This window comes from Saccostrea echinata, unplaced genomic scaffold, assembly GCF_033153115.1.
Source record: "Saccostrea echinata isolate AGI-Se365-2 ecotype Australia unplaced genomic scaffold, CSIRO_AGI_Sech_v1 ptg000047l, whole genome shotgun sequence".
NCBI classification, from domain to species: Eukaryota; Metazoa; Mollusca; class Bivalvia; order Ostreida; family Ostreidae; genus Saccostrea; species Saccostrea echinata.
The window spans coordinates 203,056-218,483 of NW_026889796.1; the positions used below are offsets into that span (position 1 = coordinate 203,056).

The 15,428-nt window shown below is 33.3% G+C and overlaps 1 protein-coding gene across 1 annotated transcript; it reads right to left on the reverse strand.

Moving 5' to 3' along the window:
- Nucleotides 1–4,131: 4,131 nt before the first annotated feature.
- On the reverse strand, nucleotides 4,132–15,365 carry LOC133202945 (nuclear transcription factor Y subunit alpha-like). Its single transcript, XM_061338801.1, has 6 exons — nucleotides 15,254–15,365; nucleotides 13,202–13,376; nucleotides 11,368–11,647; nucleotides 6,110–6,162; nucleotides 5,068–5,187; nucleotides 4,132–4,776 (listed from the first exon to the last, which is right to left on the reverse strand). Exons 1-6 carry the CDS (start codon nucleotides 15,256–15,258, stop codon nucleotides 4,357–4,359), a joined length of 1,053 nt encoding a protein of 350 aa, XP_061194785.1. The 5' UTR covers nucleotides 15,259–15,365; the 3' UTR covers nucleotides 4,132–4,356.
- Between the last annotated feature and the right edge of the window lie 63 nt (nucleotides 15,366–15,428).

Consider the following 15,428-nt stretch of genomic DNA (forward strand, 5'->3'; position numbering starts at 1 on the left):
AATCTGACAGTTATTCCTTATATTTACATGCTCCTGATTATGAAAATTCTCGTGCGAATAGCCCCGCTTCTGTCTCTATTTGTCCCGCCCTGCACGTGATTTTTTTTTAACCGCGCCTATCGATGAACCAGTAGATTTATGTAGAAATAAAGTATTTTTACAATTTGTAATTTTATCTCGGACAAACACATTGGAAATGTAAATATTCTTGGATAGATACATCTTTGGTGAAAATATAAAGTTTGTTCAAGTCTGCGCTCAATATTTTCTGGAGGAAAACTGCCTGAAAATAAGCTGTTTAATGCAAAATATACTAAAATGGTCGTAAAAGTTCAAATTTATGATGTCATATTTTTAAAGTAACAGAATTTTGATCAAAGTCAAGTTAAAATCAAGAATAAACTTCACGAGTATAGCTGTGCAAAGTAAACCTTTATGTAAAGTAAAATTAAGATATTCATTTAAGGGGCCATTTGAGACACTTATCATACACACATATATATATATATATATAGAGAGAGAGAGAGAGAGAGAGAGAGAGAGAGAGAGAGAGAGAGATAGATAGATAGATAGTTCTTTACTAAGCAAAATATTATACTCAGAAAAAAGCGGGACACCCCACCCCCCGGCCCCCCACGTTCTACGGGCCTGATTAGGTAGTAATTTCATACTACTCCCCGGAAATCTGGCCGAATACACCACATATCTTCAAATGGTGCTTCACAGAGAGCTACATTTTTGTAAGGCTATGTTTAGGGCTATGATTATCGTACCTTCTCTCTCTCTCTCTATACATAGTGATGACTTTTTGTCGCATTTCTTAAAGATCTCAATCTTTACACATATTTTAAGATATACAGTAAGCAAACATGGAAGCAAGTGATATCTGAGGTGTACTTAAGACATAACTGACAGTATGTGTAATTCTGATGCAGATTCAGCATTTTTTTTTAATTTCTACTGGTTTTTGATTACGGTGAATTTTTCAGAGACTATACTTTCTTTCTAGGATGAAATGTGATTATTCTCAAATGTATATTGTAATACAAATTATGAGCAGAGTCAACATGGACCTCTGAAAACAGAGGTGGGATCAGGTGCCATGAAGGAGCAAGCATCCCCTGTCGACCGGTCACACCCACCGTGTTTTACCTGTAATAATCGGGTAACAGAAATATTCATAGACAAATAAGTGTGAAAATACGGTCAAACAATTTGTATGAAAGACATCAGTCATCATTCGGTCCCGCGACTTAAAGACTTTAATTTCTAGATACATGTACATATCCTTTCTGGTGTCACAAAAATGCGTTCCCCCCATTAAATTCCAAACTTCCTGGAAATCTGCCTGTGTACTTCTTAGTTGTCCTTTTCTTTCATAACAAAATGTTGACTAATTTTCTTTCCAAGGGAGCTGCAGTTCAGCAGCTAAGTCCGACGACTCATTCGATAGAAACGATTTTAAACTTTGCTTCTATATTTATGTAATCGTGAAATTTTTTCCCCTTTATTTGTCATATCCTGCATAAAATATTTAAAAAAAAAGTAATGAACTAAATAATGTTTACTTGTGACAACAATCTTTCTTCGTAAATGTGTCTCCCATGCAAATTCAACCACAGTATTTTTTTTTCTTGTTAACGTAGCAGTACTCAATTAATCAGATTAAGCGAATAATATGAACTGAAAAAAGGTATTAAACTTTCTCGGAAGTTTATTTAAAAGTGTTGATCAAAATTATTTTCATCGACCTTGTTCCCCATATTTCAAATGTAAGTTCATGTACTTTACATGAATAATGGGACAGGTACTTTTACTGAAGAAATAGTGACAGAAAGTACAAATCTCCAAGCATACGGATATGTTACATAATTTATCAAAATTAATGCATCGTAAACAAATTGTCCCACGGGGGAGTGAGACTCCGTATTCACTGAGGTATCTGGAAGTTCCGAAAGCTTTGAAAAGGCTACCTATGTCTAATGATTTACATATATAACCTCCAGAGGCGGATTCAGGAAAATTTCCGGGGGTGGGATGGCACATCAACTGTAACAATTTCAATCTCGGAAATTTTCTGACAAGAAAAAAACACTTGCCCAAACCTTAAAGTCCTATATTTAATGGGGGGCCTTTCTAAGTAAATTTTCTTCAAAAAGATCACTCTCCCTACCATTTTAATGGTCTGCGTTTCTTGGTGGAAGGGGTCCGAGGTCAGTTTTTTTGGTTACTTTTACATAGATATTTACTAATATTGAAAATTCAATTGGGGGAGGGGTCCGGACCCACCTCAATTTTCAAAGTTCACGGAAATGTTTTTTTTTTTTTTTTTTTTGCCATCTTCAGCACATTTGATTCATTTATTTTATTGAACGACTTATTTGTTTTTTAAGTTAACAGTTAAGCATATTTAGTGGGAAGTGGGTTTATTAAAGCCATAAAAAAGCGATTTTTGAACATGAATGGAATAACGTTTAAATGACAGAAAAGTAAATGTAAAATCTATTTCGTGTTTCAAAGAAAAAAATCGACTTTCTTGTTAGAAACTCTAAGTAACGCATTAATTAGAGAAAATAAATACATGTAAATAACAGACAGTTGCGTACATGAGAAATGCTTTTTTTTTAAAATCTGAAATAAAAGTAATTACACAAAATTTGAATGATATTGGAAACCTCAGTTGCACTAAATGACAGAACAGTAATCAGATGTGGACTTGAAGTTTGTTTTTGTTATGGAATGAACATCCTGTTTTTCAGGATAGGTCACGTTATAGATTTTGTTGGGATTACAATACAAATATGCAGTTACGTTGCACAAATTGTAACAGTAACATGCCAAGAAACATTTCATAGGAGGAAATAATCCGGTAGAGAAAATATATGCATTTTTCTTAATCCTTTTTTTTCTCTTTTGGTCAAAATTATGTGATTGTATGGGGGAAAATAGTTCCTTTTATATGAATTCTCTATTCAAAAGAAAAAAAAAATTTTTTTCACTACTTTATACAATTCTGTTAATTACATTTATGGGAATTTTATGTATGATATTGAACAATTTAGGTCTCTAGTACTGAAAAGTTTTTTAGACTCATTTTAAGACGCTCAGAATATCTTCCATAACATTACATCAGAAAAATTTTATCAGATATTATTTCGCTTGTCGCGATGTGTCATATTTTACATTTTTGTTGTGGTGTGCGTGCATGCTTATTTGATTTATGTTTGTTACAACAATTTTTATTTCATCGAAAAAGAGAAGACTTCAGTCTGAATGATGTACATAACTGTGATGCACTAGATTTGTAATTAAGCGTAACCTCCTTCGGGTTTCCGACACAAACCATGCTTACTCCAAAACATGTTTTCTTAATTCGAGTTGATGTCAATTTGCATTTTACGTACAAAACAGGTGATGTGTAAAATTACAGTACATGATGGAAAAAAAATATATAGAGTATTTTAATAATTGGATATGAAATTTGAGAAGTACATGTATTTGTTATTTTCTGTTCAATAAAACAACCTTACAGATATATATATATATATATATATATATATATATATATATATATATATATATATATATATATATATATATATATATATATATATATATATATATACTCATTATACATGTATTATATCATGCAAACTGTGTGCCTACTACATGTACATGAATAAAGTTTTACATGATACGTACTGCATGACCAACTTAGCCCCAATTTGAACCCAAGAGCCATCAATTTCAAAAATGGTGTGAAGGGCTCATTGCTTATTGTAATCATGATTGGCACAGCCATTCTAGAGAAAAAGCTGAAAACGTTCCTATAAAATACATGGTTACTGTCTTGAAATATAAACGATATTTGGGCGAGGGTAAGAAAACGTGATAGAGGGCAAGGCTCTTATACAATCATGATGGACCAAGGACAACAGATAGCAATATGTCATCTGAGTAGTAGGTCACGAGTGAACCATCAAGCTCATTTCACCTAAAAACTACTATCATAGTTCAAATTAAAGTTTAGGTATTTTTCAGTACATGTAATAAATAAATCTTTTTAAAATACTTTGTAATTCTACATGAAAAAGAATGTATTAAATAAAAATGAAAAAAAAAAAACATATATCTTTTCTCAATAGGTTTATTGAGGAGTCATGAACATGATATTTAAATAAAAGCTACATGTCTAAAACTTTTTTCTGCATGTCAGACATACTTTGGATACATTATTGTAAACAACATTTAAACTCAGGCAGTTTTGGTGTGAAAAACAATATGAAAGTTGAATATGTAATGGACATAGATAAATGATATGAAAATATTACACATGAAAAATAGAATAGTTTTCATTTATGTGGCAAGTGAAGTGATAAAATCCCCCTTTGTGTCCACAGTCTCTCCACTGTTTCCGTTATTAATATTGTTCACATTAAGAATGCCAGAAGGTGTCGAAATGGTAATCTGTCCTGATGAAATTTGCTGTGCTATATTAGGTGGCAGCCCACTCAGAGAAACATTGGAAATCTGACCAGATGCCAACTGTGACATGTTGAAATTTGAACTCTGGGGCTGAGATGAGCTAGGGGCGATAGCTATAGGTACATGAGTAGTGTGAACGGGGGCAGGGGAGGAGCGGTTGTCCCTCCCATTACTTTTCTCTCCTGTGCCATCTCCCCCTCCTGCTCCATCTTTGGGCCCTTTGACAAATACACCACCTAGTCCCCTCTGTCTGTTTAAAGCATGTCTGTGTCTTGACTCGTACAGGTATTTCTAAAACGAAGTATACAATGTAATAAGGTTTTACATTAGGCAACAATACAGTCTTGTTAATTGATGAGGAAATTTAACCATTTATTACCATCATGAAAATGAATCAGACTTTTCATGTTGTTCTCAAAATTATTATTATTTTTAGTTTAATGTAACCATATACAAAAGAAATATGATGCCTAAGAACTTTTTCCCCCTCTACAACAACAAAAAAAAAAGAGAGAGAGAGAAATTTTTCATGTTGCAACTTATCGTTACTGGATATGAATGTATGTTACTTTGAATACATACTTGTCTTTCTTTGGGTATCCTGCCTAAGGCCTCTAGTTTGGCCCGAGCTTGTCTTCGTTTCAAAATTCTGTGATACTGTTTGGCATTAACGTATAGTGGTTCCTCGCCAGTATCGTTTGCCTGAAATGATATGCAATATTCACTTGCTATCTGCATTACATAAATTTCTGAAAAATGATTTAAGGTCAAGATCTAGTAAATGAAAGGTACCTACAGATTTCTCAAATTTTAGAAATAAATTCCTTTAATGATGCTTTATAACTTTACTTGGTCAAATAAGGTGGAGTTTTTTCCATATCAGACAAAGGAAATGTACCCAGATTGCCTACAGTCTCTCAGAAAACAATAATTTGTATGTTCTTGGCCTCTTCTTTAAAATAATATTAAATTGAATGTAGGTATCGGGATTACTTTTCACATCATTTCAAATCGAATTCCATGAAAATACTTTATTTTCTACATAATTATTTAAGAGCCGTAAAGTACGGGAAAAAGAAAGTCGAAATTGATTAATATGACGTCATAATGAATCCAGCACCAAACAGTAAGTCTAAAGTCATTTACTAGATCTTGACCTTAACTGCAAATCAACAGTTTTAGAATTTTTGGATTCTTGTTTGTAACTTATTTTATATTTTGCTTTGACAAATTATTCATGTAATATAGCATGAAAAATGAAATTCTTTAAAATATCAGCTTCAAATTTCATTTATTTTGATGCCAAAAAGTACCAAGTTAACAGCAAATTGTAAAAACTGATCATGAAATGTAATGAATACCACACAAAGATTATATGATGCTGACTCACTTGTTATACAAGGCAAAATTGATAATTCAAATGATTCTACTAATTAGGCCTATCTTAGCTCACTTAATCATAAAAGTGCTGTAACTGTCACCCGAGAGAAAGGATAAACCAAAACCCAAACAGCTTTTTACTGTATAAGCTATTTCAATCCAATGTGTCTACAAACAACATTAACACCTATAATTTATAAATTATAATTCTTTGTGAACCGTAATAGCTGTCAGTATTACTTACCACTGGCACCTGCTGGTTGACAGGTTGTGTGGGTAGATTTATTACTTGTATACCTGCAAAAAGGAGAGAGTGAATCAAAACTTTCCTTAATAAATTCTTTTGAACTTCTAGATGGATCATTGGGAGTTGAAGCCAATGTTATGTTAGCCCCCAAGGGCTGAAATATTGCCTGATGCGGAGTGGAGGGCAATATTTTTGTCCCCAGGGGGCTAACATAATCATTGTTGCCTGAAAACACAGTCAATAAAAATTGATAATATACAGTCAATGGATAATTATTTTCCTTTCAGTATTTTCAATAAAATATCCTCTTTGCAATATGAGTTAATCAAACAGTAAAATTCATCCCTGCATCATCATCATTCAATAAATTTGCTTAGGCCTGGCATCTGAAAATCTCTCTTTTTTTTTTCTTTTTCACCAAATCAATGTTTAATTCCCATTTGCATGAAGATAAAAATCTCTTTCTTTCACGTTTTTTATAAGCTCAAACTTTTAAAGTATTACATTAACTTTTTAAAAATAATTTTAAAAGGGTACAATTTTTAAGTTTCCTTTCCTCTTCTTGAAATATACTCCCTGGTCTTAAGTTCAGAGAAGAGGTTCTATAAAATTCATAAGGCCAAATAAAAAAAAAATATACCCCCCGACCCTAAACTTTTTTTTGACAATTTTCATATTTTTTCTGGAATTTTCCCCAATTTCCATCAATGGCTCCGGTTTAAGTTTTAGTTTCAGCAATGACAGCCTCCTTGCACAACATAGTGCAAGTGTTTATTAGTGTTAAATCCAAAGCAAGCTAGCATGTAGGTGTCCCCTACCAATACTGACTAGTATTTTATCACACCACATCTAAATGTCATTTGCAAAGTAGTGATAAGTATTATTTAGAATAATTAAGAAAATCATTTTCAGGGATTTATCAGTACCTTCTCAGGGGCCGAAATTCGACCCCATTCCCAATTGAAAATGAGTTCAGTTTTTCCCAATTTGGCAGTATTTTTTCCCAATTGGTGAACAATGCTTTTATATTTAATTATCTTCGAAAAACACAAGGAAAATTGTCAGATTGTCTGTAATTTTCATCTATTTAAGTCATTTAGCAAAGCTACAGTCATAACACATGTTTAAAAACACTGTAAAAACATCGCCAACTTTTAATCCGAATTTCCTCCGTTTTTCTGAAAATGGTGATATTGTGTAATTATATAGATTTATTAAGTTATTTCTACATACTCAATTGATCTACGAGTGAATGGTAAGGACTGTAGGCATTATTTCAAATAGAAAAATATATTTTCAATGCATCAATACATATTAAAAGAGGACTTTGAGAAAATGTATACTTGCAGGAGGTTTATATTTTCCAAAAACAGATCCTGTAATGACCTAAATTGGAATCTCATACATGTACTACCCTATGTTGTATAAACACTTTATACTCATTGAAGTCAATTTTACTTTTATTAGTCTGTTATTCATAATTGATCTTGTATGAAGTTGGATCATATATAATTGTCTGTTTGGTTGCCCAAATTGGAGTTCATGCTGAAATATTAAATGAATTACACCTGAATACATGATTTAAGCAACATTTTTAATTTTTCCCAATTTTATCAAAAAGCCGATAATTTTTTCCCAATTCCCCAAAAATGGCGTTTCCCAAAATAGGCTGATAAATCCCTGATTTTGTTAAAAAAAAAAAAAAAAAAAAAAAAAAAATCCCTACCTACCTACCACGCATATTTTTTTGTTTGGCCAAAGTATATGGATACAGAAGATGAGACAATCAAGTGACAAGTCAATAACCTCATGCATCTATTATAGATTCCCCGATCACCAGTAGTGAAATCTCTTTCTATTAGGTCTTTAAACAAGAGGCCCATGGGCCACATCGCTCACCTGAGCACATTGGCTAAGCAAAAGCACAATCAGTTCAGTATTGAAAAGATGGGGGGGGGGGGGGGGGGGGGGGGCTTGAATTTTAAACTACCTGATGATGCTTCCATGTCAATATAACAAATGGCTTTGTTGTACTTGAGAAGATTTTTTAAAAAAAATTCCCATATATTCCTTTGTAAAAATTTGATCCCTCATTGTGGCTCCTCCCTATCCCAGGGGTCATCATTTGAACAAACTTGAATCTACACTACCTGAGGATGCTTCCATATCAATATGACTAAACATAGCTTTTCTGTTCTTCAGAACAAGATATTTTCCTTTATATTTCTATGTAAAACTTTGATCCTCCATTGTGGCTCCGCCCTACCCCCGGGGGTCATGGTTTGAACAAACTTGAATCTACACTACCTGAGGATGCTTCCATATCAATATGACTAAACATAGCTTTTCTGTTCTTGAGAAGAAATATTTTTTCTATATGTTCCTATGTAAAACTTTCCTTCCCCCATTGGGCTCCACCCTACCCCTGGGGGTCATCATTTGAACAAAATTGAATCTACACTACCTGAGAATGCTTCCATATCAAAATGACTAATCATGGTTTGCAGTTCTTCAGAAGAAGATATTTTCCTTAATATTTCTATGTAAAACTTTGATCCCCCATTGTGGCCCCGCCCTACCCCCGAGGGTCATGGTTTGAACAAGCTTGAATCTACACTACCTGAGGATGCTTCCATATAAATATGACTTATCATGACTTTGCTGTTCTTGAGAAGAAGATTTTTAAAGATTTTTCCTATATATTTCTATGTAAAACTTTGATCCTCCATTGCGGCCCCGCCCTACCTCCGGGGGTCATGATTTGAACAAACTTGAATCTACACTACCTGAGGATGCTTCCATATAAATATGACCAATCATGGCTTTGCTGTTCTTGAGAAGAAGATTTTTAAAGATTTTTCCTATATATTTCTATGTAAAACTTTGATCCTCCATTGCAGCCCCGCCCTACCCCCGGGGGTCATGATTTGAACAAACTGGAATGTACACTACCTAAGGATGCTTCCACATGAGTTTCATCTTTCCTGGCCCTATGGTTCTTGAGAAGAAGATTTTTAAATGATGCCATTATTTTTTCAGTAATTCCTAATTATCTCCCCTTGAAAGAGGGCGTGGCCCTTCATTTGAACAAACTTGAATCCCCTTTACCCAAGGATACTTTGTGGCAAGTTTGGTTGAAATTGGCCCAGTGGTTCTTGAGAAGAAGTCGAAAATGTGAAAAGTTTACAGACAGACAGACAGACGGACAGACAGACAGACAGACAGACGGACAGACAGACGGACGCCGGACAAAATGTGATCAGAAAAGCTCACTTGAGCTTTCAGCTCAGGTGAGCTAAAAATTCCAGTAATCTGACTGACCCAAATTGCAGGTGGGTGAATTTTTTTTTCTTAGCAAATCTGAGATAAAATCAATCAGCTGATGCAATTTTTACCAACTACCCGGTATGTTACTTGACATATAAAGTCTATCACTAAATCAACAAATTACCTTTTATAAAAGCTAATAAATATTAATACAGTAAGACATAGTTATATCAAAGTTTTGGGGACCAGTGAATTTACTTTTCTATATCCTTTATTCAAATATATCTGTATAACAAATTCACTCAAGTATATGTTTAAAGCGAATTCACAATATATACATGTTTTCTTTCAAGTATGACTACCAAGTATGTCCAAAGAAGTATCAGATACAAAACTTACCTTGGATTACTAAAGTTTTTTGATGAATTTCAAAAATAAATATTTATGAAAAATAATGTCTGTTCAGTATTTTAAATTTTGATATCTTATAAAATCAGTTATAAAAGATGTAAATTTCTTTATTTTTAACCTCTGTTGGCTATATTCATAAATTTATTATATCAGAGTTCATTATGACTGTGAAATTTTAAAAGAAATTGTCAATAATTTTGCTGGGGATCCCAAAAAAATTCGCATTATCTGTGTTTATATCAAATGAATTTTACTGTGTATCATCTAGCATTTTTTCCCCATGACTTTTGGGTTCATTAGAGTCCTATTTATGCTGGTATGAGATTCTATATTAGCCCAATTTTCCCATCAACCCTTGTTTTGTGTGTGTGTCAGGGTTCGAGCTGTGATTCGCCATTTGCGCCAATTGCGAATTTTTTCCAAAAGTGGCGAAAAGAAATTCAAAAGTGGCGGAAATGATTTTTTTTGGGGGGGGGGGGATATACCATACAAAAGTGTGTGTACTCCTGGCTATCTCCTTTGTTTATTCAATGTATACAGACTAGCCCCTTTGTTTATTTAATGCAAGCAGACGTGTGAATTCAGGGTGTGAAAACTCCATGAAACTTACAAAACAATGTACATGTAGGAAATCACGTCTCGCTTGAACGCACACAGATGACTAGGTAACTTTAGCCTGGAGCAGTAAGGGGATACAAATTAAATTACTTGAAATAATATAAGATGGATTAAACAAGGAAAGACAAAGTGTTTTGGGGAGATGAAGTTAGTTAATAAAAGATTTTAATCAATAAAATCTGGATCTATATAGATTGTTTTTTAAAACCGAAAGTAGGAAAACATGACGAAAACTGCAGAGCATGGCTGCTAATTTTACCTGATTAAAGTCAAAATAGTGTGTTCATTATACCATAAACTGACAAAGAGTGAAAGAGATACTGGCTTGGAAACAAAACAATACTTTTGTCAATTACGCTGAATATCTATTATTTTCAATTATATAAATTTACATGCATACACCCATGCAGTGTTGAAGTTGTTAACAGGTTAAATTAATTAAGCCAAGAATTGTTGATATAATTAAACTTTCACTTATTTTATCAATTTTTTCATTTTAAAAAAATGTCATATATCTTTACTAAGCATGTAACCCCCCTCCCAGGGCTAAAAACATGTTATGAACAAGAGGACATCTATTGTCAAAAGTTGGCTAATATCAGTATCAATTTAATTGTATAAATGTAGAATTGTAGAAATAATTCCTATATAAGGTTTGTAAGTGGATATTGTTTTAAATTTTAGTACTATTTTAAAACAATGCCAGTGATATAAACAAAGTGAAATAGTGCTATTAGTGGAGTGTTTAGCATACACAATTGTCAAGATGAGATGTAAGAATGCGATTCTTTTCATCGCGAAAAGTGGCAAAAAATATTTTCGCTCCAGTGGGAGCCCTGGTGTGTGTGTGTGTGTGTGTGTGGGGGGGGGGGGGGGGGGGGCATTGCTCATGTTGCAGGATACAAAGATACAACTTAATTTTTTTTGGACTTATTAGCACATCTAGGAAAGTAATATACCTTGAGGAAGTTGCACTGGTTTGTTGTTGGCATCCACAAGCACAAAAGAGGTTTGTCCATTGACTGTCACTTGATTCAGGAACAACATCTGTGGAACCCCAACAGCTGGGGTCATTTGTGCTGTGGTGTTCACTTGGGGTGAGCCTTGGACCATCAAGTTATTTGGTTGTTGGACAATATTAGAAGTCTGAACAATCTGGCCTGTCCCAGGTGCAATGGAAGTTGTTCCTTGTGAGACACTTGTGAAGTTTGAAATATTTGAGAGTGTTCCATCTGCAACCTACAAGTATTTTGAAAATAAAAAAAAAAAACACCTCATTTGAAGTGCTACTATAAAAGATGATCTAAGGTTTGCACAACATGTTTTGGTGTCAAGAAAGGGGCAATTAAAATTCAGAAAATTAGCAATGCATTTGGGACATTGGAAGTTTTTGATTTAAAGCTCATCAGATTTTGATTTTTTTGTGTTTTGTGATCAACTTTTGCCAAATTTTGATTTGTGTGTGTTTTGTGGTCCACTTAATTAATAAAGACTATACATAACAACATTCTGCTGGGAAAAAAAAAAACAAGATGCTGGTATCTATTTTGCATTAAGAAAGGGGGCACTCAACAGCCCCAATTATAGAAAATCAAGAGCCCTGCCTAGTACACGTATGAACACCATTACTATCAATCACACACTGTGTCTGAATGAGAATACAATCAGAAAGCAATTCTGTATATCTTCAGGGCTCGACATTAACTTTTTTTCCTTCTTGTCCATTCGGACAAGTGACCAAGACATTTACTTGTCCGAACTTCAACTTCACTTGTCCGAAAAAAATTCAATAAATATCTAATACTGTCAACTGGAAAACTAAAATAAAGTCCATTACACATGACATGTGCTTGATTGATTCATGATGTTATTGATTAAAACAAAATTTTATCTAGTCTTTCTGGTCTGACAACAACATAAATGTCCACAAGTGAACCAAACTTCATTAAGTTCGTAAGTTCCATGCCTTTTCAGTAGTGAACTTCGATCCCAATCGAATGTGAACTCAATTAATAGCTATCCCTATCGGGATCGAAGTCCGGTTTTTATGTACAGCTTCCATCTTGAAACTACCGATTAACTTTCAACAGTCGTTTTTTTTAATTATTTAGAGACTCCTTTATATTAAAATGCACTTGTCCAATCGGACAAGTGCCCAGCAATATTCACTTGTCCGTAATTTTTTTTCACTGGTACCGGACAAGCGTTAATGTCGAGCCCTGATCTTCAACCTAAACAGAAAATTGTGCAGCCAAAAAACAAATTAATGTTTCCTGAAATCTTAACGTAACCCAAATGTAAATTAGTACATACTGTATACAAGATTATTTTCATTCCGTTTCTTTCTGGCCCTTTCAAACTTGCAAATTTGCCCAATTTAAATTCATTCAGTTCAGACACAAATGTGTTTGAATTTGCTACACTTTAAATTTGCCCAACTGCAACCAGGGTTTAAAGGGCAAAAATAAATCGGGGCAAAAATTTGAATGTATACAGTATTTACAGGATATAATAGATGCTTGTCTAGATGAAAAAAAAAGGGGAAGGACCAAATACCCAATGTTTCTAAATAAAAATGCTATTAATTTTGATAAATTATCTAGTTAACATAGACATTCCCAATTACCCAAAAGGACAATGTAATTTCATACCTGCGGACCCTCCTGTGAAATTAAAAAAGTCATTTTGAAGGAAAACATACATGTACATACATGTATTCAGTGTCACCTAGTTAAGAATTAAAATAAAAATTTTACTGAACAGACGAACACCTACTGCTTACGTCCATCTTACCTGTACAATTTCCCCACCAGGCTGGGTGATCTGTTGAAGTTGGACGCCATCTTGAGTAATATATTGTATTGTACCATGTGATTCATCTGTGCCTCCTTGAGCAACAGTAACTGTTAATGGTTGCTGGGTCTCAGTATCAAATACTGTGTATGTATCATTTTCCGACATTTCCGACCTGAATATTATGAAAAAGATACAATTTTTTTTTTACAATGCTGCAAAATACTCTAATCTTTAGGTTATTCAGCATGTTAAATAAGCAGTTTCTAAAATATTTAATAGTGACAACGAGTGATTTCTGGTATTCAGTAAAACATGCTTATAATGAAGTGCCAGGGATGGACAATTTTGCTTCATTATAAGCCTAACTTCTTATATCCATTAATTGTTCAATATATTTTAAAGTCAAGGGGAATAAAAATCAATTTGCTGTAAGTGTCAATTCATTAGAAGTTCAAGTGTGTTCGCTATAGCGTGTTTTACCGTAATGACTGAAATCCTATCATATCTATATCTATGACATCTTATTTCTTAATTGAAATTGGACAAAAACTAAAAAAGTAATGTTTTGAAAATTTATAGTAATCATGGCAACAACATTCATCAAAATAAAAAATTGATACATACAGAATTATGTATCTTAGTGTTATTTACTTGTGTACCAAGTTATATTGATTGAACCAAAACTGTAGAAGTATCATTTTGAAAATTTTTACAGACAAACAGATGGATGGACAACAAGTTATAAAAAAGATTTTGAGAATTATCATTAATTTCATCTGAATTGAAGGTTCATTTTTTCACTGTCTCAAGAATTTCTGAATCAGTTAAAAAATTCGATTGGTAAACTGTCATGACTGAGGAATGGTAAGTCACATGTCATGGTACGTCAACCCATTGTAATAAACATGTATTCTCATGTTTGCTAGTACCTGTGTACTTTCTCTTTCGATTCTGTTTTAATATATATCAATCAACCCAATATGAATATGTGCCCAACAATTTATGAAAATTTCAGGGGTAACAGAATCCCTAATATTTTCATGTGCGGAATTATAGTAGTTTAAAAATAGAGATGGGGTTTCCTTTTGATCGATAGAATATAGCTTCTTAATCTAAGGAGACACAAATGAATTTTTGCATTTTTATGGTTTGGTGCATTATCCATAATAAACAATAATTGGCGATTTACAATCAAATAGATCAAATGTTGTTCAATCTTTTTTTTCTCATAATCCAAATCTGTACCCTTTCTCTTGCCTGACGTTTCCATTATTGTGATGAAATAATTCTTCTTTCTTATAAAAACATGCCAAAGACATTCCTAATTTTGAGTTTTATTCAACAAATATCTTTAATTTAGCTGAATTCCTTGTCTAACCAGTCAGGCTTGACCGCAACAACTGTCAAAGCATGGGCGTGTTGTCCAAATTACCGACATGCTCCAGATAATTAGCATTAATTGTTATCGAGAGTTTTCCTTATATAATTATGACCTTTTTTTTCTAAAACCAGTGGCGGATGGCAACAAGCAGGGGTGGCAATATAAAGGGTGTATTAACACAAGGGGAAATCCGTTCTTTGAGAATTCCTGGCAATAAGCGAGGGTGGCAATATAACGGAGGGCAATCGGGGTAGCAATGTATAGCACCAATTCTTTTAGAAATTTGAGGCAAAAGTTTTGAAGAAGACGCAATTTGATGAACATTTTTTTCATGCATTGTTGTCAGAACAATACAAAGCTGAAAGAAACAGTTAAATCAAGCTATTATGAATAGCTAAATCAAGTTAATGTATATAGCTATTTCAAGCTATATTGGTAAAATCAAGAGATTGTGCTGGACCTGCAGAGTTATGACACTGCTTCTATTTCAGTGTAATATTGTCCAATCTATTTAATACCCTCCAAAAAGTCAAATTAATGCTATAATGAATAAATCTTAAAACTGACAGTTAAAATGAATACATTACAATGCGATGCTAGAAAAAGAAACACTTCACAAAAATCAAATTCTATTCTTACAAAATGTTTGCTGTCAAATATGTTCTTACTTCATTAATACGTTTCGCTGTACCAAAATCTTAGGAATGGCTAAAATCCTACAGAAATGTAGGTGACTTTACTTCAAAATTTTCCAACTTGTATTATCAAATATGGCGCTAAACAGTGTGCACAGAAAACAGTGACGTAAACAAAAAACATTTTAAAGATGTTGATTAGTGCCTC

Excerpts from the sequence above, each read along its gene's own strand:
- LOC133202945 (XM_061338801.1), bottom strand. Across the intron at positions 11,648-13,201 it reads CTGGTGGGGAAATTGTACAG|GTTGCAGATGGAACACTCTC; the intron begins GTAAGATGGACG and ends AAATACTTGTAG. Across the intron at positions 6,163-11,367 it reads ACCAGTGCAACTTCCTCAAG|GTATACAAGTAATAAATCTA; the intron begins GTATATTACTTT and ends TCCTTTTTGCAG.